This window comes from Mesoplodon densirostris, chromosome 9, assembly GCF_025265405.1.
Source record: "Mesoplodon densirostris isolate mMesDen1 chromosome 9, mMesDen1 primary haplotype, whole genome shotgun sequence".
Taxonomy (NCBI): Eukaryota; Metazoa; Chordata; class Mammalia; order Artiodactyla; family Ziphiidae; genus Mesoplodon; species Mesoplodon densirostris.
Genome location: NC_082669.1, coordinates 86,773,653 through 86,798,128, shown reverse-complemented (window position 1 = coordinate 86,798,128; position 24,476 = coordinate 86,773,653). Strand labels below are relative to the sequence as shown.

The 24,476-nt window shown below is 39.8% G+C and overlaps 2 protein-coding genes across 2 annotated transcripts; both read right to left on the bottom strand.

The window, feature by feature from the left end:
* Positions 1–1,871: 1,871 nt before the first annotated feature.
* Positions 1,872–8,905, bottom strand: SPAM1 (sperm adhesion molecule 1). The gene is given in 4 exon segments (XM_060108628.1): positions 1,872–2,065; positions 2,068–2,488; positions 7,158–7,247; positions 7,949–8,905. Coding segments are annotated over 4 exon segments (1,662 nt in total).
* A 3,379-nt stretch (positions 8,906–12,284) lies between these two features.
* Positions 12,285–21,964, bottom strand: HYAL4 (hyaluronidase 4). The gene is made up of 3 exons (XM_060108747.1): positions 21,011–21,964; positions 14,638–14,727; positions 12,285–12,686 (listed from the first exon to the last, which is right to left on the bottom strand). Exons 1-3 carry the CDS (start codon positions 21,962–21,964, stop codon positions 12,285–12,287), a joined length of 1,446 nt encoding a protein of 481 aa, XP_059964730.1.
* Positions 21,965–24,476: the final 2,512 nt, after the last annotated feature.

The window sequence follows — 24,476 nt, the reverse complement described above, 5'->3', positions numbered from 1 at the left end:
GTATGCCAGAGCATGCTGAACTATATTATAGCACTTCTCACACATTATGTTGTAAGTTTCCACTTTCGATGTCTGTCTTCTTCAAATACGCAACAAACTCACTGATGGCAAGAAGTATGCTACTTCACCTTGAATCTGTGACACTTAATATTGAGCCTGGCAAAGAATAAACACTCAATAAATGCTATATGAAGGATGTGAATGCTTAGGTAAAATAAGGATTTTTAGGTACACAAGGCTGTCAAATTTGACAATCAAGAATGAAAAGAATATTAGAATTTTCACATATGAATTCTGAAGACATATTAAACCATGTACAAAAGTTGATGGGTTAATCGCTTTTTAAAGGTTACCTTTTTTTTTTTTTTTCTTGCGGTACTTGGGCCTCTCACCGCTGTGGCCTCTCCTGTTGCTGAGCACAGGCTCTGGATGCGCAGGCCCAGTGGCCATGGCTCACGGGCCCAGCCGCTCCACGGCATGTGGGATCCTCCTGGACCGGGGCACGAACCCGTGTCCCCTGCATCGGCAGGCGGACTCCCAATCACTGCACCACCAGGGAAGCCCTAAAGGTTACCTTTTTATAAAACACAACTTGAACAAATTATCAAGATGAAATAGCTAAAAACCATAGTTACATGCTTGAGACAGACTAGTACGCTTAGAATATTACATTTTAAAAGATATTGCATTTAATATTTTCTTGACACTTTTATTACATATTAAAAACTACTTATAAAGACATTCATTTACAATAAATTGGCATTATTCAAATCTTCACTTTTTTTTTTTTTTTTTTTTTTTTTTTTGCGGTATGCGGGCCTCTCACTGTTGTGGCCTCCCCCGTTGCGGAGCACAGGCTCCGGATGCGCAGGCTCCGGACGCGCAGGCTCAGCGGCCATGGCTCACGGGCCCAGCCGCTCCGCGGCATATGGGATCCTCCCAGACCGGGGCACGAACCCGTATCCCCTGCATCGGCAGGCGGACTCTCAACCACTTGCGCCACCAGGGAGGCCCCAAATCTTCACTTTTATCAGAAGGACACTAGGCCTCTAAGCATTATAGGTCTTACAATCAGTCTTTGGTAGAACCAAGAATATAATAGGTACCTCTTAGTATATACACATTCACAGTTTGTGAAATATCTGCTATACACATGGCAATTAGAAAATACAAAATTGGATATCATCTGACAAAGCAAATTCTACGCTATCTTATTTATCAAGTGTTTACTTTGAATTTCAAAACTAAAATGTAGTATCAATGGATCTAGTAATAACACTGCCCTCACTATGATTTTGAAAATTAAAGGCATTGGTCACAATTCCTTGTTTATCAGTCAATAATAATTCCAAGGTCAATTTGATCATGAAAAAGCAATCTTTGCTCAAAAAATTAAAATACTATCTTGGCCATGAGTATTGATTCACATTTCAAATATAAAACTTTAAATATATAGATATCATCACTTGCCTAAAAAAAAATAAGCTAGCGAAACTATTAATATAAAAATGTAAGGGACTTCCCTGGTGGCGCAGTTGTTGGGAGTCTGCCTGCCAATGCACGGGACACGGGTTCGAGCCCTGGTCCAGGAAGATCCCACGTGGCGCAGAGCAACTGGGCCCATGTGCCACAACTACTGAAACCCACGTGCCTAGAGCCCGTGCTCCGCAACAAGAGAAGCCACTGCAATAAGAAGCCTGCGCACCACAATGAAGAGGAGCCCCCACTCGCTGCAACTAGAGAAAGCCCGCGCGCAGCAACGAAGACCCAACTCAGCCAAAAAATAATTAATTAATTTAAAAATAAAATGTAAAAAATATAAAAACACAAAGAATGTAGACAGGAAGCCTAATAAGCACTGAATTTGTACTTTAATAGGTTGTTTCATTTTTCTTGTTTTGAATATGTAACTGACTGGAAGTGTTTTTCCAGTTAACACTATGACAGCCCCCTTGGGTGTTGTTGGAGAGGGCTTCCACCGAACACGTGACTTTGAGGCACCCACGGAGATCTTTCCCAGGAACACATGGAGACACTGTGACCGTTGGTGTGGAGAATAAGATATGCTGAAAGTGGTAGAAGATATCTCTTTCCAGCTAGAAGAATGATTCCTGGGTTCTAAGTTTAGAAAGCCATCTATGCAAACATCTTCAGCGATACATACATTAACAGTATGAATGTTTTTTATATCAACTCTCTTCTTACAGCGGATGTTGGCATAACAACTGCAGTAAAATTTTTTGGAAAATTGTTGCAGGTCTTTGAGTGTGGGTTTCCCATGTACTGTGTATTTTCCACCTTTCCCAGTTTGAATAGCAAAATTCTTTGGGTTCAGGTGAAGCTAGTTGCTAGAATTCCAGTAGTTCTTTGTACACACTCCTTGCTCTTGGCAAAGTGCTTGGCTACACATTTTGGCTGCTAAGGTGACGTTGATTATGTAAGGATTCAGTGTAGTCTTCATGTAATTGCCTAGGTTCATGCAAGATTTCTGTAAAATTATATGAAGATCAGATTATTAACATCCAAGTTGGTTCATATGTGAATTAATTCACTACATTAAGCAATTTCTTTTTTTTTGTTTTTTTTGTGGTACATGGGCCTCTCACTGTTGTGGCCTCTCCCGTTGCGGAGCACAGGCTCCGGACGCGCAGGCCCAGCGGCCATGGCTCACGGGCCCAGCCACTCCGCAGCACGTGGGATCCTCCTGGACTGGGGCACGAACCCGCGCTCTCTGCATCAGCAGGCGGATTCCCAACCACTGCACCACCAGGGAAGCCCTAAGCAATTTCTAAGGAAGCACACACACACACAAAAAAAACCCAGAGCCAGTAAGAGCAGGAAATGTTTTATCTTTTTTTACTTGAACAAGCAAGACTATTCCAACAGTTTTTTGTAACATTTGTAAGTTTCACATGCCATTTCATGTCACTAAATAATTGACCAGTTGAGGTTTAGTATACCCTAGCCTCAGTCTTCCTCAATAATTCATAAACTAATGGGGGTGGAAGGGGCAGAATGGTACAGTGCGGGTGGAGGGATTAGAGCTTGGGCTCTGGAGTCCATCTGTCCGGATTGGAGTCACCGTTCCATTAATGGCTCGCTGTGTGAGCTTGGGAATCTCTTAAGCATTCTAAGTCTTAGTTTCCTATCTGGGTGACCTTGGACAAATTAATTCATCTGGCAGTGTTTCAGCTTCATCATCATCCAATAAGGGTAATTATAGCACCTACTTCATAGGGTTGTTGCGAAGATGAAAAGATAGAAAGTACATAAAAGGGCTAACACAGGGCCCCATAGCATTGGTTAGCCCTCAATGTATAAATTATATAAAGTACAAATAAATGTAATAAGTATCACATTTGTCAGACAAGTTTAGGCATTGGGAAGAGTGGTTTCTAAATTGCTAGCTCAAAACAACTAAACAGGTTCAAACGAGTATATATTAAATGTTATGTATAATTCAAGTATGGGCGAATTATGACAGCTCTTTTACAGATATACTTATTTGGCAGAGTATGAGTGGTGAGTAACTAAAATGATTCATCTTGAAATGGATACTTTCTAAAACTGGGACTCCGTCCTCTTCAGAACGTAGAAGGTAGTTGCTTGCGTTCATGATCAGCAATCCCATGGAGTGAGCTGGCCGAGCTAGTCCTTCAGTAAAAGATCAAAGGAAGTGGTGGGCGGGTGGGCAGGCAAGTTGAGGAACCTCACAGCTTCCACTTGGACCTACTTCCTGTTGCCTTCCCTGAGGTGGTGCCATCGGCGGTAAGCAGAACAAGGGCCTTCCAAGGATGTCCATACCCCAGTCCCACGGAACCTGTGACTGTGTTACTTTTCATGGCAAAAGGGACTTTCCAGATATGATTAAGGGTATGGATCTGGACACGGGGAGGTTATCCTGAATTATCTGGATGGACTCAATCACAAGTCCTTAAAAAGGTAGCTTGGATTTTTAAAATGAGTTGGAAGAAGGAAGACAAATTCAAAGGTAAGGGAGACTCAACCCGGCATTGCTGGCTTTGAAGATAGAGGAGAAGGCCAAAAGGGAAAGAATGCGGTGACCTCTTGAAGCTGGAAATCGCCTTAGCCACAGCCAGTCAGAAAATAGAGATCTTGATGCTATAAACACAAGGAAATGAATTCTGCCAACAACCCAAATGAGCAAATGAGGGTCTTTCTGTAGAAAGGAATGCAACCCTGCTGACATCTTGATTTTACAACATTAAGATCCATATTGGACTTCTGAACTACCGAACTATAAGATAATAATTTGCTGCTGTTTAAACCACTGTTTGTTGTAATTTTTATGGTACCAATAGAAAACCTCTTCTTAACCCTCCAATAGCTTTACATGGTGTTTATTATACAATTCAACTTCTCTCAACTTGTATACAGCCTGATGGGGTGTAACCTCTCCTTGCTCTTGTACAACTCTCCCTTACCCACTCAGCCTTAGATATACTAATTGTTTCACAGGGGTGGCAGGTTCATTTCAAACGGCACTTACTGTCCCCTCTGCCCAGAATGCTCTTTCCTCTCATTTTTAACATGGTTGACTCCATCTTTTTATTCAGATCACAGCTTTAATTAGACAAGACCCTTCTCAGACACCTTTCCAGTCTACTTTCTTACAGCTCTCTATTTTTAACTTTCTGCATAGAATTTATCACATCGAATATTTTTATTGTCTTATATTGTTTCTATCCCTCCAACTTTAACATAAGCTTCATGAAGGCAGGGACTATGTCAATATTTTTCAACACAGTATCACTGGTGCCAGGGATATATGAGAATTTATACCAAGATCAGATGACATTGGAATTGTCTACAGAGACAAGAACTAGGCAGGAAGAGGAGTAAAGGATGAGAATATTTTGAGCAGCATGAGCCTCTACAAGATGCAGTCTTTGGAAGGATCTAAAATTGTTTCTCTAAGAGATAAAGCCTAGTTTATAGCATTTGTCAATACCCATGGTGTAAATACTCCTACCATGGCTGATTTTAAGCTACCAACCTGGCATCCCTGAGTGCAGAATTGGGGATCAATTACCCCACCATTATGGTAGTATGGTGTGAAGTAGCACCCCATTACACAATACCATTTCCACTTAGATACAATAGGTGTAAATAACCTCAAAAGTATGGATAATAGTAAAATAAAGTAAATAATTGATAGATTTTGAGTATTTGTTATCAATATTTTCTGTTTTTAACATACTTAATTTTATTCTGAGCTTTATCATTTAATTTTTAATAATGGCTGTGTTCAACAGTTCACAAAATTTCTGAATATTTAACAATCAGGTCTCCTGAGCTGGGACCAGTAGAAGCTGGCTCTGTCATGCCATTGGATCTAATAAGATGGAATGGAAGGAAATGGTTTGCCTACATTTGGTAACAATTGTTTTAAATCAATTCAGTCATCACAAGTAAACCTGCAATTACCATTGTCTCGAGTTGTCAGTGAATCAGGAAACACAAGTAATTTCATGACTCTATTGATTTCAAATGACATAGAAAAAAAGGGGAATAATGACAGAATTAACATTCAAAATGATCATAAACTAGGAAAGGTAGCAGAAATATATAGAACAGAGTCCACAGGGAACAATTTCAAGGCAGTGTCATTAAGTAGAAAATCATCACATTAAAGTTGAAGGACTGTCCCTGTATGAATAATACTGAAGGTGATTTGAGAGTCATGGTAGAAGTACATGAATCTAAGATTAAAGTGCAATTAAAAAAAATGTGACAAGTAATATGCCATGCCATCCTACTAATTGGAGAATGCCTGATTCATTCCTCATCAGAGTAAGGGTAGAGTTCTCAATTCTGAAAATTTTTAAAAAAGGAAATAGTATGGGGAATTTAAAAATTGTTCTATCGTAGAATTAACAGGATCCTTGAGAAAGGAGTTTGTAGGTTTGAGAAAACAACTAATAAAAATTAGGAATACTCTTAGGAGAATTATAATTCTTAAATAATTTTCTGATGTATAGAAGATTTTGCAAAAAGGACATATACCTTTCCCTGAACTTATATTTTTTATTAGTTCTCTTTACTGTTGATCAAACCAGAGACAACAGAATCTACCAAATAAGTAGGAGGGCTCAGATTACCTTAAAAGAATTTCACAAAGTTAAGTACCTTTAAAAATGAAGGAAAAATATGGCTAGTCTATCTGAAGGACAAGATGTCAAAAGATCTGTTCTTAGAGTATAAAGTCTTAGAGTAGGTCCTAGGATAAGACATCTGGGCCAAGAGCTTCATTAGACATTCTCCATGGTACCTACGTCACTAATATTTCCACATCCATCAGAGAAAGAAAAGTTCAGCTCCAACTCAGCAGTGTCCATGTGACAGTTTTACTCATGCTTTGAGTCAAGAAGATTGAAGAGGTGAAGGATAAAGACCTCATATGGAGAATTAAAAAAGGATGAAAATAAAGGAAGAGAGGAAAGGTTTAGGTCATGATAGTGAAAGCCTTTTTGAACTGAAGAAAATGCATTAGCAGAAAATGAATACAGAACAAAACCAACATTTTTCCTAACAAAACAAGTTTTACTTAAAATTTTACTTAAAATAGACACTATTAAATATAACCTGTGGAAAATAAAGAAGGATTCCTTTTCCTCTCCCTTAAGGAAACTCTGAACAATTTAGTAATATTTTCAAAAAGTAACTAAATCCCAACTGCCCACACCCTGCCCCCAGTTGTTGGCCCCCATGGTAAACTGTCATTAAATGACTAAATTTAAAAAAGTGCTTAATAAACAGTAATTGGGTGAATGGAAGAATGAGTGAATACATATTGACTAGTTGAGCTCTTTTGAGAAGTGACACGGCACGGTATAGTAGAAAACAATACCAAACACCACATAAGGAAACCAAGGTTGTAATCCTGTTTTTGCTACTTCTTAGCCACACAGCCTAGGGAATTTCAATTAATCTCACCAAATTTCTGTTTCCTCACTGGAAAACAGTCTTACAACACAACCACAGGAATGAAAGATAGTTTGACTTGGCCACTATCAACTGAGCACCTACTACTTTGGGCCAAACATAGTGCTTATTTTATTATTCAATCCCACAACAATCCTCAAAAACATTAAAAGTAGACATGATTTCATCTATTTCCTATCAATTCAACTTACCCTAGTTAGACTTAAATTGAGACTTCCTCACATTATAATTCCAGAGGCACCTAGAGGAACGCTCTCACCAATTGTATTCACAAGGTCACCCTGGCAAATGTGTAGAAAGAGTTAACAGGGAGGAATAAAATGAAAGTGTTATACATAGGATAATAACACCAAAGCCAAGAATGCTGACCCAACGATAATTATTTAAATATTTCATCACTATTTATTTCTATCTTTTATGCCACCACTGCCCTACTATAAGAAAAATACAGATTTTCTGCTATTATTTTAATTACTTCTATTGACAAGCGATCAGGCCCATAAAAGAAAAAATGAAAGGAACTGAGATAATACACTGTCTATACTACCCAGTTCTCCATGACTGCTAAGATATTATATGATTACGTTAAAAATGAAACACGTTTGGGGCTTCCCTGGTGGCGCAGTGGTTGAGAGTTCGCCTGCCGATGCAGGGGACATGGGTTCGTGCCCCGGTCTGGGAAGATCCCACATGCCACAGAGCGGCTGGGCCCGTGAGCCGTGGCCGCTGAGCCTGCGCATCCGGAGCCTGTGCTCTGCAACGGGAGAGGCCACAACAGTGAGAGGCCCGCGTACCGAAAAAAAAAAAAAAAAAAAGAAACATGTTCTTATTTTACATTCATATAATGATGCAGAACTACCTGGGTGCATATTCCTAAAGGTTATTAAAAGCTAAATTTCACTCCCTTCAAAAATTATGTTCAGTCCCACTAACCACCATTTGTGAACAATATTCCATAGCCTTCTTACCTTGATTTTCTTACCTGAGGAAGGAATTGCAAAGACACATCAGTAAAAACTGGACGGGCATACACAAAAACTGGAAGTGGGCTTTTAGCATTGGCTACTTTAGACATCCGAATGGCTTCCTGGACATGATTATGAACAAAGAGGGCAGCTTGTGGAAAAGACTTTAACTTGCTATTCAAATAAATGGATGGGAAAAGGGCAGTAATTTCCTTCCACAACCAGTCGAGTGCATCGTTTCTTCTTTTCTCTATATCCCCGCAACTTCCGTTGTAACTAGGTTGGTTATAATTATGATTGTAACAGTCAGGAAAAAGATAATAACCTCAGAAGCGGTTTGGCCAAAGTAATTTTCCCAATTTTAAAGCCTGCTGCATGAAACTCTTTGCTGCCTTTTCAAATTCCACTTTCGCTATCTTGGCAGCCTCTGGGAAAGTAAGTTGTATATTTCGTTGCAGAACCAACTCAATAGACTGATCCCTGTAAGCGTCTTTAGGTTTCCAGTTTCTAGCCCAGGTAGGCCTCCAGTTTTCCCAGTCAATGACAGCCAAGCCCACGTTGTCGATTGGCATGTAATAGGAAATGTCTTTTTTAGCTTTGTCCAAATGCTTTTTAAAGGATCCCATCTGGGGGATTCCTCCATACACACTTCTGCCTGTTCTTTCATCTGTGTGAGGATAGTAGCCAAGTCTATCAGCATAAAATAATGTAATGAATTTTCCTGTTGTACCTTTTTGGGGGTTTCCTACTAAAGCGAAGAGGCTCAGATCTGGGGGCATGTCAAATCTTCTAGCACAACAGTCAGTTAGGGCATTCCAGGCCCAAAGGAAAGACATATTTGCAATAAGAGGGTGTGCTCTGAAATCCAGAGTCAAACAACATGGAACCAGAAGGAAGGTGAACACTGCCTGGGGTGCTCCACTGGACCCAGCAAAGCTCCCAAAGGAGATATGTTGAAGCCTTAGTACTCCCATCACAAAGAGGAATGACTATGAAAAGCACTTATTTCTTCTACACACTTTGCTTTATCTAATATTTGATGCAAGCACAGGAGAGTGGAATGAAGCCACTTTGATGGATAAAGAGGTATAATGATGATTTACATTTAAATATTCTTCTTCATGTTTTAGGAATGTTTTGCAAGTTGCTTCATCTATAACTGGGAAAAAAAAGAAATGTAGAATATATTGTTACACTACATTTCTGTAACAGAGATTATAAGCTTTACCAAGTTCTCAACTTTAAGTGCAGGAAGTCTAATTCAGTGCTTGAAGATGGAGGACTCCTGTGTTTGAATCAATAAAATTATTTTCTCTTATGTATGATACAAATCCTATAATAGCTGACATTTGTCTCATCTTTTCAAATCACTATTGAACCTGCAGAGAAGTAAATGCAGCTAGTTTTCCTTGTGCCTTCCAACTTGTGCAGAATGCTGCACCAAGCAATGCCTTAGGAAAAGACTGTTAAATAAAAATAAATTCCAAGTTGAACCTCTCAAGTTCGTTATTTCATGAAAGACCACTTTTTAGTGGTCTGCCCAAAAGTGAAAAAACCTCTCATAGAATTGTGACGTTTCAACTTTTTGTTTCTTTTTTAAGGGAGGCAGGTACAGGAGGAAGCAAAAGTCACTTGTGCCAGGGGTAATAAGTCAAAAGTTTGCTTGAAACTATTGAATCAAACAAAATCTCCTATTGAGGGCTAAGCTGAAGTGCTATTTATAACAGTGCTCCATAATATCTCAAAGTAATGTACACCCATGTTTAAAGTTAATAAAATATTTTATGACTTTATATCTTTCACTAAAAGGATTGGTCCTGGCCTAGCTTAATAAAAGCAATATATGTACTTTATTCTTTTATAATCTTTGATAATTGAGATTGTATTGTCATTCTGATGGTCACAATGTGAAGTGTTATGGCGCATTTTGTGGTACAATAAAAATAGTCTGAGCCAAGGCTAAGAAATTAAGCTAAGTGGTTTTTTTTTTTTTTGGATGTGGACCATTTTTAAGATCTTTATTGAATTCGTTACAATAATGCTTCTGTTTTATGTTTTGGTTTTTTGGCCAGGAGGCATGTGGGATCCTAGCTCCCCAACCAGGGATCAAACCCACACCCCCTGCATTGGAAGGCAAAGTTTTAACCACTGGATTGCCAGTGATTAATTGCCAGTAATTAATAGGTGAATGAATGAATTAGGAAGATGATACAGAAAGTCTTCTCTGATGAGGTGACTAAATAGTAGAAGCTTGATATTTAAAAATCAAAACTTAAGGAAAATTGCTAATTAAGTTTTGCTACATCCAGTTGATAGACTATTATGTGGCCTTAAAATTATTTAAATTATATTTATGAAGACTATGAAATAACATGAAAACTACTTATGAGGTATGGTTAAGTGAAAAACACAAGATGCAAAAATATGTGTATATTATTATTTACAACCATGTTTTTAAAAAGTCTTTAGAAGAAAGGCCAGAAAGAAATACACCAAGAGTTACCAGTATATATTATAGAGATTATTGGTGATTTCCATTATTTTTTTCTATTTACAAATTTTCTATAGTGTATTTATATCATCTTTGATATAAAAATAAAATAATGAAAAAATTTAAAAAGTTAACCTATGTAATGCTACCTGTATTTTATGGTATTATAAAAAAAAATTTTGTTTTGTTTGTATTTTACATTTAGAAATTAGACCTTCACAATGTCCGTAACGTCTGACAATCAGGGACCCAGAGTTGAAAAGGGCACACCTGTATTACAAATGTTTCACAGAGAGACAAAAGAGGCAGAGGAGGAGGTTGAATCACCTCCCATGCCTTCTGTAATAGCATCATGCCTGTCTTGAGTTTACCTTCTAAGTAGATCATCTCCAGGAGAAGGAAATCCTGTCAGTTGAAACAGTGGCTCTCAAGAGAACACATGCATAAGTGATTGTACATAGAACATAATATCAGAAAGAGGAAATTGCCCAAGACTGTTTTATCCTAAGTGTCTCCATTACTTTGGTGATCAAGAGAAGATAATCGAAGATTAGCAACATGTATTAATAGCTGAAGTATGCATGGGATGTGTTATCCCATTTATTCCTCAGAATAATTCACTGAGTTAGGAATTATATTAACAAATTTCACTTGAGAAAATGGGGAATATGAATAACTTGCCCAGAGTCACACAACCAGATGGATAGTGAAACAATGATTCAAATCAGATTCAAACTGACTCTAAAACCACTACTCAAAACTCATATGTGGGGACCAAAATAGCGAATATTTCTTGGTAGGACTCCTTCCCAATAGCATTTCTGGGTCCCTTAAATATCATTTATTTAGGGCTTCCCTGGTGGCGCAGTGGTTGAGAGTCCACCTGCCAATGCAGGGGACGCGGGTTCGTGCCCTGGTCCGGGAAGATCCCACATGCCGCGGAGCGGCTGGGCCCGTGAGCCATGGCTGCTGAGCCTGCGCGTCCGGAGCCTGTGCTCCGGAACGGGAGAGGCCACAACAGTGAGAGGCCCGCGTACCGCAAAAAAAACCCCAAAAAAACATTTATTTAAAAAATTTTTAGTAATGACTTTTGCTTGCTAAAGACACCAACTGCATTTTCATTAACATGGCTCCAGTTTCTAGATCCAGAGCAATGTCAGCCTAGGCAAGCATGAGTACTATCCTGAAGCCTTTTGCTGTATTTAGATCACCAACCTCTGTGAGGGAGGGACTCATGGTGGGTGAGAGAGGCGCCATATTGGAATAGATGTCTTTGCAGTGACTACAGCTCCCCTTGCCTCAGTTCCTGCGCCCTTCTGTTAAGTCACATCAGTGACTGGTTCTGCACTCACCGAGCCCAGGCAGGGAGAAGAAGCCTGAAGAAGAAGTTTGAACCTAAGGCTGGAACAGGAATTCTGCATTTGGTCCCCTTTGGTGGACCAGGTGACCAGGTCACACCCTGAGGTGACCCCATGTGTTAAATCAGATAACTGCATAGGAATCTGTCCTTAAGTAAGTTGCTAGCTGGAAAACCAGTCTTTGAAATCAATAATTTAATATTTATATGTATACTTTTATGTATCTATGTTCATATGAAGACTAAAATATATTCGTTTTAGGTTAAATACAACTTAAACATTCCAGTAAGGAAGAAGAGTGCATTGATTTCACTCCTGGATCTGGTTTCTTAGCCAAATCGGAGCCAAATGAAGTAATACATTTCCTGTTTATGTTAAGTGACACACGTGTCTACTTACAATACCTCTCAATGGATTTCATATGAGAAAAAGATTGTAAGTTTCATCTCTTCCCTAAGTGACGACTCCAGAGGCCAAACTTAATTCCCTTTAAACTCAATTATCTCACAACTGAATGCTCTGATAACATGCGGAAAACAGCAGACACAATGTGATTAGTGAGCCAGAAAAAGAGGAAACCCCAGAGCAGCCATCAGCCATCCTCATTTCTCTGCAATCAGCCCCTTCGTATCCCTGATAACAATGACAGGAGAATCTCTTCGCCAGCACTGCCAGGTCTGTATCAGATGCTTTGCCTTTCACAGTAAATTCTCCATCCTCGGATGCCTCTATGTGGTAACTTGCAGGGTTCAAGTGAAGGTAATCGGGCGTTTTCCACACCTTCCTTACGCATCTCCCATTATTCCTGCAGAGGTGAAAGCTGCACACCTCAGCGGCTCTGGTCACGTTGACTATGTAGCTCCCTAAATCAGAGCTCACAAACTGCTTCACCTTTGTACAGTTGCCCTAGAAATGTAGAAACAAATGGGATTTAGTGCTTTTTCTGGTACTGGTAAGGTTAGAGCATCTAGATCCACAAAGCAGCTCTTTGCACTTGATGGAAATTTAATGGCTTGGTTCCAGCCCATGAACTCTTAGGTTCAAGTGCTGTAATACAGGGGACCCAGACCAGAAAAATGAGAGGGGATTGTGACAGGAGATGGAGAATATGTTACCATAGGCTATCTGAACTTGCAAATGGGCCCCAGCCTTAGCATATATGACCTTGCCTTCTTTCAGTTTACATCCTTTATTTCCTCCTTCTAGATCCCAAGTTAATGGGTGTGAGAAAAAGAGGAACAAACCCAAATTGAGAAATCGTGCCAGAGTTGCTGTCCTTTGGCCACCTTTCAGGCGTGTGTGCCTTTCAGTGTTGTGATAGAACCTGAATCATCATGTTCTACCAAATTGTTGTTGACTGTCAACCTGAGCCTTCTGGATTTTCCTGTTAACTATGCTCAAATACCGACTGCCCTGGGATCTAGCCTCCTCTATACAATTCAAAGACAGGAAAGCCTGGAAGGCTGACCGGGTCATTTGTGTGTGGTTCCTATTGTGTGTTCTAAACAGAGGCCACTTGGTTGTGCACTCAGCTTCCTGATGATGCTCTTCTCAGGAGCCACATGGGCTGGAGGGGAAATGTCACACCTGGAGAGTCAGGTACTGATCCTCAGTTTCTACCTAATTCTCATATGTGGACAGAGGAGACTTTTAACTTTATATTGTCACAAATAGTTTCATGAACAATGTCTTGGTAGCAACAAATTGAGCCTGTGAAATTCTAAGAATAATATCAGATCACCATGAACTTGCAAAAAATTCAATTTAACAAAAAGCATTGAGGGCTTCCCTGGTTGCAGAGTGGTTAAGAATCCGCCTGCCAGTGTAGGGGGCACGGGTTCAAGCCCTGGTCCGGGAAGATCCCACATGCCGTGGAGCAACTAAGCTCACGCGCCACAACTACTGAGCCTGAGCTCTAGAGCCTGCGAGTCAAAACTACTGAGCCCACGCGCCACAACTGCTGAAGGCTGCACGCCTAGAGCCCATGCTCTGCAACAAGAGAAGCCACCACAATGAGAAGCCTGTGCACCACAACGAAGAGTAGCCCCCGCTTGCTGCAACTAGGGAAAACCCATATGCAGCAACAAAGACCCAACACAGCAATAAACAAACAAACAAACAAATAAATAAATAAATAAAAGCATCGAGGATACAAGTATTATATGCATTACACTATAGGGATATAAACAAACAACATCTGGAAATACAGAAGAGATTGTGATTAATATGGATTGGAGAAAACTAGGAAGACTTCTTGGAGTAGATAGTATTTGAACTGGAAGAAATTCGAAGAGACATAACTCTTATTTTAAATGCTATTAATTTTCAGCTAATTTCTCCATAGAAGAAAAATAAGTTCGATGTGGATATTAAAAATTACCATCTGATTCCACTTCTCAAAATATGATATCATACATTTTATGTAATGGCTAAATACAAGGGTTCCAAAGTCATACCATCTGTGGTTAGTGCCAGCTCCACCACTAGCTAGCTTAACTAACTGTTACCCTAGTTAGATTTCCTTTCTTGTTTCCTCATCTATAAATGAGGATGCTAGTCCCTACCTCATAAGGGTTATTATGATCAGGAAGTGAGCAAATCCGAAACAAAAAGGCCCTTAGCACAATCCTAGCATATAGTAAATATTCAACAATCGTCAGTATTATGATTACTATCTTACCAAAAGTTAATCTTTATGGAGCTCCTTCTATGTATCAGGTGCTGATTTGGACTTTAATTCTAAAGCAGGTTTACTATGGGAGACCTGAGAGCTCTGATTAGAGTAAGTTCTGTAGGAAAACAGAGCAAATAATGTAAATATTGTAATATTAACTATACTGCCAAGGTACTGTCTTACCTCAGATGAAGTCAAATTCATGTCTCCCCAGATAACAATGCCTGCAGCTCCCAAGGCAGCACTTTCTCCAATAGTACTGATTAGATCTTGCTAGAATGAAGAGAGTTCATTACACTGTATTCATTTGAATATAAACAACCTGCCAGGGATTAGGATTGGAGGCTAAATTCAATATAATACATGAAACTATTGTCCAGTTTCTTAGAGTAAAGCAAATGTTAAATGAACCAGGGCTCAGAAATTTCACTCTATAATCATATAAAAACATATTAAATACATATTTTTTAAACTTATATTTTGCCAAACAGGACATTACTTTTAAACAATTAGCCTGTAAATAGCCACTAAAAGTTGTTTAATTGAAATTAACTAGGAGTGTATACATACAAACCAGCTATGAGTATATGACCTGGAAACAGAATCCAAAAATTTTCCTTCTCTAAATGTGACGACTGCCTTGTATTCATCTTAGCCAAGTTCCCTTCCCAGTATGCAACACTCTCCTGAGAACTTTGCCTCTTCAGTGACTTGGAAGGGTGTTGTGTCATTTGGATTCCCAGGATAGGCAAAGGAACACAGTGTCCGATTTGATCCAGCCCTTATATTTGGTCCCTGAAATTATTTGTATTTAATTTTAAAGTACCTGATTTAATTGGCTTTATTTATGATTCCTCCAGTCACGGTAAGGCTGCCGGGATTTTTCTCAATATGGTTAAGATAGATGAAAACAAAATTTCAGCAGGGAGAATTTTGGTTTTGTAACCCTAAAAGATTATTGTTTTAGTGTATAAAGATTAACATGAATCTAGGTCATTTCAGAGGGAAATTAAAAGTTGAATGTGTGCAGTTGGTTTCCTAAATAAAGTTTCTGCAGTTGATTTTCTAAATACGTTTCTTTTTTTTTTCTTTTTAATAAATTTATTTATTTATTTATTTACTTATGGCTGCGTTGGGTCTTCGTTGCTGTGCATGGGCTTTCTCTAGTTGCAGTGAGCCAGGGCTACTCTTCGTTGAGGTGCGCAGGCTTCTTATTGCAGTGGCTTCTCTTGTTGCAGAGCACGGGCTCTAGGCCACGGGCTTCAGTAGTTGTGGCACGTGTGCTCAGTAGTGGTGGCTCGTGAGCTCTAGAGCACAAGGCTCAGTAGTTGTGGCACACGGGCTTAGTTGCTCCGCGGCAGGTGGGATCTTCCCGGTCAGGGCTCAAACCCGTGTCCCTTGCATTGGCAGGCAGATTCTCAACCACTGTGCCACCAGAGAAGCCCTAAATAAGTTTCTTAAATTATAATATATTCCCCCACTCTTTTGAATAATAAGCATTCACCTTTTACTCCAAGGATTAATTTCCAACAGCTGTATGCTGGAAATGTAATTGAGCAGCTTGGTGGAAATTAAAAGAAGACTTTAACCTGTATTTTGCCTTGGGCACTTTATATTAATACCAGTACTTGAGAGAGAAATCTCCTCACCTGACACTTTTATAGTTCACTAAAATGAAGGTTTTACAATCTCAGTTTTTAAAGTTTTTTTTTTTTTTTTTCTGGGCAACTTTCTGGTAATTCTCAAATAAAGAAGAGATTTTGATTTAAACTAATTTCTTTTCAAGTCCACATCTATTTCCATTTCCCAGGACCATGGTGTCTACCGAACAGGTCAGAGCTGACATGACAGGAAGGGGAGGAGTTTTTGTGAGGCTCAAATGAGGTGGTGTAAGTGAAATGTTTTGAGAATTATCCATGATATAGGAATACCAGAAAGAGGAGGAGCTAGCCACGCAGAGCCCAGAATGAGGACTCTGCTGGGTCCAGGTCCATTGCCTCTTTTGACAAAGACTTAAGGGAGCAGAGCTCCTCCCTCCACTCACTTTGAAACTTTCCTGAATATAGAGATATGATAGTCACATGATGTGATCAGAGGGGCGAAATTCCCTAATGTTCTTCCATGAATTCCTATTATGTGTATGTTACACCTTTCTTAGCTCTCTCACAGTTCTTGGTTATTCTGTTCTGGGTTTTGTTTTGTTTTGTTTTGTTTTTTCAGTCTGTTTTCTCTTTGCTTTTCAGTTGTGGAGGCTTCTACTGAGATATCTTCAAGGTCAGAGTTTCTTTCTTCAGCTGTGTCTACTCTAAAAATAAGCCCACCAAAGACATCCTTCATTTCTGTTACAGTGTTTTTGATCCCTAGCATTTCTTTTTGGTTCTTTCTTAGCACTTCCATCTCTCTGCTTACATTGTCCATCTGTTCTTGCATTCATTCCACTTTATCCATTAGAGCCCTTAGCATATCATAGTTGTTTTAAATTCCTGGTCTGATAGTCAACATCCCTGCTATATCTGAGTCTAGCTCTGACTCTGCAAGTTGGGTTTTTGCCTTTTAGTATGTCTTGTAATTTTTTTCTTGATAGCTAGGCACGATTTAATTTTTCTCAATAGGCAGATAACTCATACTGGATAAAAGGGACTTCTGTAAATAGGCCTTTAGTAATATTCTAGTAAGGTGTAGGGGGAATGGAAGGGTTCTACAGCCCTATGATTAGGTCTCAGTCTTAGTGAGCCTTTTCCTCTGGACTGTGAACCTCACAACTGCTTCTCAGTTGTTCCCTCCACCCCCTTAGGTGGGACAGGCTGCCCAGATGGGTCTAGAGATGGGTATCTCCCTTCTTCCAAGTGGAAAACTAGAGCCAGCTGGAGTTGAGTATTTCCTTTTCCACAGATGAGTTAGGCTCTGATAAAACCTCAGCAGGTTTGGCTGTGATTAAACACTTTCTCTTGAGGGTGGACCTTGTTCAGAACAGAGTGCTCTAGAGTACTCAAAATGGTTCCTTTTCTCCTTTGCCTGCTAGATGCATGAGGGGAGGTTTTCTGCAATATTCACTGTGAGGACCTGGTGAGCTCCTGGAGGTAAAACTCCAAGAAGTGTGCTCCCCCAGCCCCCATGACTGGGTCCCCATGGAATTTTCATCTCTCAGACTTGTCGACGCTGAGCAGTTTCCCAGTTACAGTTCAGGTTTCCCTACTCTGGCAGTGGTTCCCACAGAGGTTTCTGCTCGTGGGTTTCCAATCTGGTAAGCTGTGATTCTCTGTTTTCACCCATCTGTCTCTCCAACTTTGAGGGCAGCAATTTTCCCTGTGTGTCCACACTTCTCTTATTAATCTAAGAAGAGTTGATTTTTCAGTTTGTTTAGCTTTTTACTTATTAGGACTGAGCTGCAACTTCCAAGTTTCTTAGATGCTCAACTGGAAACTGGAACCCTCCCATGAATTCCTTTGGGTTAAGGCTTTGTCATCAGAGGGAGGAGGGAGACACAGCATCCACATTTTGTATTTACAGGTTATTGATCCATATTCAGTAAGTACGGAAACTACAGATGTTTGTGGTGAAAGCCACAGCTTCTGAGGTTGATATTAGGAGGGAACGTTAGTTTCTTTCCAATGTGTCCTTTAGCGTCATTATCAAAGAGAGTTTAATTGGGACTGATTCAAAATGGCAAGTCTTCTAGCATGTGTTGACTAGAGGTAAGGAGTCACTAGCAGATATTTAGGCAATTTCCTCTAACAAATTAACCCACCGTCACCTAACTGAGAGCAGGGTGCTGGATGAATTACAGAACAGCTATTCTTGGGGGGGCCAAAAAAGCAGGGCACTACTCAGTGAGGGAAGTCACAGGTAAGATGTCTCTAGGAGTAAATTGGGACCACCTGAGCGCATAAGCCACATGAAAGGAGAAATAAAGGAAGAGAACCTGATGTAATAGCAACACATCTTCCAGGTCTCAGCCTGGTGTAAGGCAGCCTTGCCCTACCCATGATTCTTGGCTCAAATCAAGGTTTTGGAAGTTAAGAGTAGGGACACCCAGAGGACTCATTCTTTACCCTTGGGTTTCAGTCCCTGAAGCTTTACCACAGTGCACGTAAGTAAGGAGCCCACTGTGGGGGGCTGGAGCGTCACTAATGTGCTCCCTTTGTGTGTTATCAGAGGGAATATGAATTAATTTCAGGGGAAAACATCTTTAAACCTATAGTCAAGAAAACCCCTTTCATTATTTTTTAAAAGCATAGTATCAACAATATCTAAATTGCATTTATGTTTGTGGTATAGGCAATCTACTGTGTGAAATGAGGCTTTACAACCCGCATATGATTCCCCCAAGCTATGGCTGCTGACTGAAATTTCATTCTTACATATTCCCCTTTCAAGTTTAAGACTCTGATACTTGTTAAAAAGTGTTATGTATACCACATATATTTCTGTAGTGCTTTACATTTTCATTTTTATCTTTTTATTTGATTTTCATAATATTTCTCCTAAGTAGATAAGCCAGGTAATATTGTGCCACTTTGTAGATTAAGACAATGAGGCACTGAGGTCTGGAGAGGTTAAGAGATTTGGTACTTATTGGTAAGTTGTTTTTCTAATCTTCATTATATGTGTGTACACACACAAACATTTTAAAACGCAGATATCTTTGGGAGGGCAGAAATGGAAGCCATTACTAGTATTTACAGTTTGGTATAATGTTTTTAAAAGTTTGTGGGCAGGTTTTTATTGAGGATGGAATAAAATGGTGGTTTGATGGTTGAAAACATGCGGAAATGCCTTGCCATTCAGTTTACAGAATGATACCACGGGACTAACAAAGAAAATTGTTTCTAGGTGAGACCCTAACTGTTGTTCCTTCTTCCCTTAGAGGGAACAGAAATGTTTCTGAGGCTGTAGCTGTTCAAGAAGGAGCTTACCACTGGCTTGCAGAATGTGCAGAATATACCAGTAGTTTAAACTAATCTATTGAAATGAACACTTTGTCCTTTAAAGTTTATTGTTTCTTCCAAAAGTAAATTTGTTATCACTAAAGAAAGGAACTTGTTTGAGCCAAACATAGAAAAGCAAAAGAAGTTTCATAGAGGAAGGTGGTATTTAATTTTCAATTCTAGAGTCAAGACTATTTTATAAAGATGTAGATAACTTTTTTACACCTTCCAAATAGTGTTAGTTTCCTACCGTGCTCAGTCAGTTGTTGCTGATTTTTCTGGGTAGTATTAACGTCAGTTCACAAGAGAGAATTTTTATCTTTACTCATCTCCTCAGTGGTGTCAGAGGCACAGCATTTACCAAATCCTGATGTATTTGTGTCATTTCTCCCTCTGAGGAGTAAGCTCTACTCTCTGTCTGCTCCACAGATACCTACGGCTCATGGTAGAGTCCTCACTGGGGTGTTTCCTGAGTCTCCTTTGGATGCTTCATACTCAGAACATCTTTGTATTTTGATACATGCTGGCAAATTGAAACTTGTTATGGTGGAGAAAAAAGAAAGGTGATCAACCCCTAGTGTGCAGCAACATCTTTAAACACCTCTGCATCACAAATGTGAAGGTCTGAACAAGGCTCAAGTCTTCTCATAATCACACATAATTACCCAAGTCCACAGGTTAGAGTAGCATCTTCTTTGAGATTTTTATCTCTACAAGTTTCCATTTCAGTGACTAGAGTAGTAAAGGGAAAGTAAGGGAGGGAAAATTGGGCTGAAAGTTCATCTATCTTAAAAGCTACACTCACAGTTTGTGTGAGGTCTTTGGCTGCATATATGACTTAAGTAAATAGAATAAAACTTCTATATGTAAGTTTTAACCCAGGGTTATGAAACCCTTTACTAGTGATGAATTTACTATTGAATTTAGAAACTCACACCACTCTTACCAACTTTCCATTAATTGTGGTCATAGAGTCAAGAATAAACCAGATGGCTAAATCTATAGGGGTCACCTACTTTTAGAAGATTTGTAACTCCCTTATTCCTTAAAAAATTATTTTTAATTGTGTGAAAAAAACACATAAAAGTTACTATCTTAGGTATTTCTGAGTATATTCATATTGTTGTGCCTCCCTTATATCTTTTATAAAACCTACTATTGTGCCTTAAAAAGAAAACACTTTTTTCCTCTTAAGATTTTTAACGATGAGGGCAGCAGCAGAAATGTCTACAATTCTACTTCCACACATATGAGCAAACTACTCCATTTAAAAACCTCCTCTCTGATTTCTCAACCTGTTCACCCTCAATTGTTTCAGTAACCTTCGCAAGAGGCCAGTTGTAAGGGAACACAATCAAAGTTGGGGAACGGGAAGTAGTTGCTGACATTGCACTTTAACACCTTCCCTCCGTACTTTGTTTCTTGAAAGATAAATAATAAATGAGATCATCAAAATTCAGTCTGTACAAATGAAGAATCTGAGTGGATGACTACTCAAAGGAAGACTTATGCTCCTATCTAATGGACCACTATTCTGGAATTCTTTAAAGAACATAATTAGCAAAGAAATGTCTCTTTTAGAGATAAGAGGAAATCTCCTTATCTTTGTCAAGGGGTATCTTTCTTACCTTAGAAAGAAAAAATAAAGGTTGGTCTCTGTAGCCTAACCTTGTATAGACGAACACAGGCAGAGCATAATCATGGGATGTCATGGTGGAGATCCTCAAGGACTCATGCACCCGAAATTGCGAGAAACGCAAAATGTTTTCGCTGTCTCCAAGAGATTTCCTGACACCGATAGAAGGATATAAAGCAGCACTGCTGTTCCAGAGCCAAGAGAGCTCATTGTTCCTCAAAACTTCTTCTTCTGGGCATGACCCAGTATAGTTTGGGGCATAAACATTATAATTGTGGCAATCAGGATATAAATAGTAACCCCAAAGGCCCTTGGGTCTGCTCTTAATTCCCAGTTCGATGGTTTCCTTCATGAAAGCTTTTGCACTTTCTTCAAAGGTTGCTTTGGCTAAATATTCAATATCAGCAGCTGATACATTCTCTTGCATCTCAGAAATAAGCTTTCTTGATTTCTGTCTGTAGACATCTTTTGTGTTCCAGTTCCTGGCCCACTGGGGTCGCCAATATTCCCAGTCTATAACAGCAAGTCCACTGAAATCTTCAGAAGGGATGTAATAATTAATATCTTGGTCAGCTTTTTCCAGATGTACCTGTAAACTTATGTTCTGGGGAAGACCCCCATTAATGGGAACTCCCTGGGGTGTATACCATGGATAGTATCCCAGTCTGTTGACATAAAATATAGTGACATTTTGCCCCCTGGCCCTGGCCAGTGGACTTCCAATCACCTGAAACATTTTCAAATTTAGTCTTAAATTATATCTTATCAAGCACTGATCTGTTGGAGCATTCCAGGCAGCTATAAAAGGCTTCCTTTGATAAATTGGAAGTTGGGCAGGTTTTAAGGAAGAGATAGACTTCAGAATGAAAAGTACGAGCAGCCATGATGTGAGATGTATTAGTTGAACAACACAAAACTTTAGTTGTCCTTCAGATAATGGTTTCATGATAAGATAAAAATCTTCTCTTCTGCTTTAATGCACTCTAGAAGACCTGAGGAGAGATTTAATTTTCTGTTAATGATAATTTTGAGGAAAAAGACTCAAATGTTGGCTGGATATTATTATAGGTGTTATCTATTTACATCTTTAAGTACATTTTAGTTAAAGGTCTTAAAGATCCCTATAAATAAATTGAGATAGAAGTGAGTGCAGTGACCTAACTTCTATTCAGGGGGAAGCAATGCAACTCAACAACATTCATGGAGCATCAGATGCTGTGTCCAGAATACAAAATGAATAAGATGTGGTCCTTGCCCTCAAAAAAGCTCATGATCAAATAAAGATGTAAAATAGTATTCACTACCATTTTGGAAAACTCATCAAATCCCAGGCTCTGTGCTTACTTCATGAATAAATATTTATCTCATTTAATTTTGTAATACCTTTTTATTATTTCATTCAATAAGCCAAATGTCTGGTTGCTTTCCCAGGCTTCCTTGCCGCTAGGGTACTGGTATGGGACCATGGACAGGACAATTAGATGCAGCCCACTCTAGACTTTGAATTGAGATCTTGGGAATCAAAGTGGCTAAAAGGTGGTGGTGCCAGTGATAACAGAAATTCCAGAAATTCCAGGAGTGGCAGAGCCTGTCAGGGCACCCACAGTCTGATACCCATGGTGTTGATGTAAAGTGGCAGCATTGTCCTCACGGAACAGCACTCTTCTGCGCAGATCAGAGAGGTTTTGTTTTGGTTGCTTACAACCAGGAACTCTAACTGACAGAGATGCTTTCCATGCAATCTGTGGCTTGTGAGTATTTCCTCCAGCAAAGGTGATCATGGTGGGCAGCATGTTGTATGTAATTATCATTTTTAACCACCAGGTGTCACCAGGCAAATCTTATAGCATTTCTCAGGCCTAGGACACAGAGGTAAACAAAAATTAAAAGTAATCTGTAAAACTTTATTCAATGACATTAAGAAGTCCTAAGTGATACATAAAACATCAGTTTGGGATATACACAAAATACCAGTTTTTAAGGCTATGGAGGTAGATATTTTCCTCATCCATTCACAGAATAAATATCTGTATCCTTCCACAATGCAAAGATGAGTAAGATTACTTAGTAACATGAAATATACCCAACGTATAAATTATGGTTTGAAGAGAACAGTATTTTCAAGGGAGTATAATTTTATGAGTACAATAAGAATTGCAGTCCTCAAAACTGCCTCTTATCTTTGAATGTTTTTATCATGTTCTGCCTCAGGGTAAGAAAAATGGATGTGCATAAGGTGTTCATTCATAGAAAAACATTTTTTCTTTGAATTTAAAATTCAGTTTATGTTAGAGAAGGCTATGTATGTGTACAAAAAAAACCCCCGATTCTCCCAGGACACTTCCTGCTTTGGGTTTTATTCAAAACATAGTTTTCCACTGATTATTGTTTCCCTTTTGGTCAGTCTCCTCATCACTGCCACAGAAAGTCCTCATTCATTTACTACAAAGTTACCTAGTGGTTCTGTTCTCCTATCCTGGAACATTGTTATTCTCTTTTCTCCAGTAAATGGCAGGCACACTTTCCACGGCAGGTGGCAGGCAGAGCCCCTGATAAAATGTGCAGGTGCACAACGAATACAGGCAAACTAAACAAGGGAAATCCAGTGCCTGTGTCTTCTATTTGCTGTATGCCTTGGGTTTCTGCTTCCCACGCAGGTTTGTCACATCACTGGTGCCCCCTCTGTCACTCTCCTAGTTAAGCCTGGCTTGCTGGGAGGACAGTCCCTCGCTCTGCACCTCCCAGACAATCTTTTCTGTCCCCTGCCCCGGCTGTGCTATCATTAACTGTGTGCTTCTCCCACCCTCTTTCCTTCACCAGGGAACCTCCCCAGGCCTGCCATTGGCCTCAGAATCCCTCTAAACCCCTTTCCCTCATCCTACCCAGGCCATCAAAATCCCCACAGCCAAGCTCTACCTGTATCTTGACTAGTTGTCACAGCATAACAATCTGTGAATTATCCGCACTTAACCATGAGTCACCAGTAGCACTTTCCTTGTCTTTTCCCTTCCCCACTCTCATAATCTTTCCAGGAAGTTTTGCTTTTTTAAACAAATCTCGAATTAGTGGGATTTTAGGAAGAATTGGCAGGATATTGGGGGTGGGGATGGCGAGGAGTTCAATCTGGATTTTTCCCCTAAATTTTATCACCCAGTTTTCTCTTCTTCTTTTTTTTTTTCCGGTATGCGGGCCTCTCACTGTTGTGGCCTCTCCCGTTGCGGAGCACAGGCTCCCGATGCGCAGGCTCTGCGGCCATGGCTCACGGGCCCAGCCGCTCCTCGGCACGTGGGATCCTCCCGGACCAGGGCACGAACCCGTGTTCCCTGCATCGGCAGGCGGACTCTCAACCACTGCGCCACCAGGGAAGCCCACCCAGTTTTCTCTTCTTAGGTTTGTTCTGAGAACATGTATGAAGGACTAGTTCCCTTCCTCCAACTGGGAAACTTCCATGAAGACGT

Coding starts and splice junctions, on each gene's coding strand:
- HYAL4 (XM_060108747.1), bottom strand. CDS start 21,964: ATGAAACCATTATCTGAAGGACAACTAAAGTTTTGTGTTGTTCAACTA. Junction 14,728..21,010: donor CTTTATTTTTTCTTTCTAAG/GTAAGAAAGATA, acceptor TCTTCATTCTAG/CAAGATCTAATCAGTACTAT. Junction 12,687..14,637: donor TGAATTTGACTTCATCTGAG/GTAAGACAGTAC, acceptor CTACATTTCTAG/GGCAACTGTACAAAGGTGAA.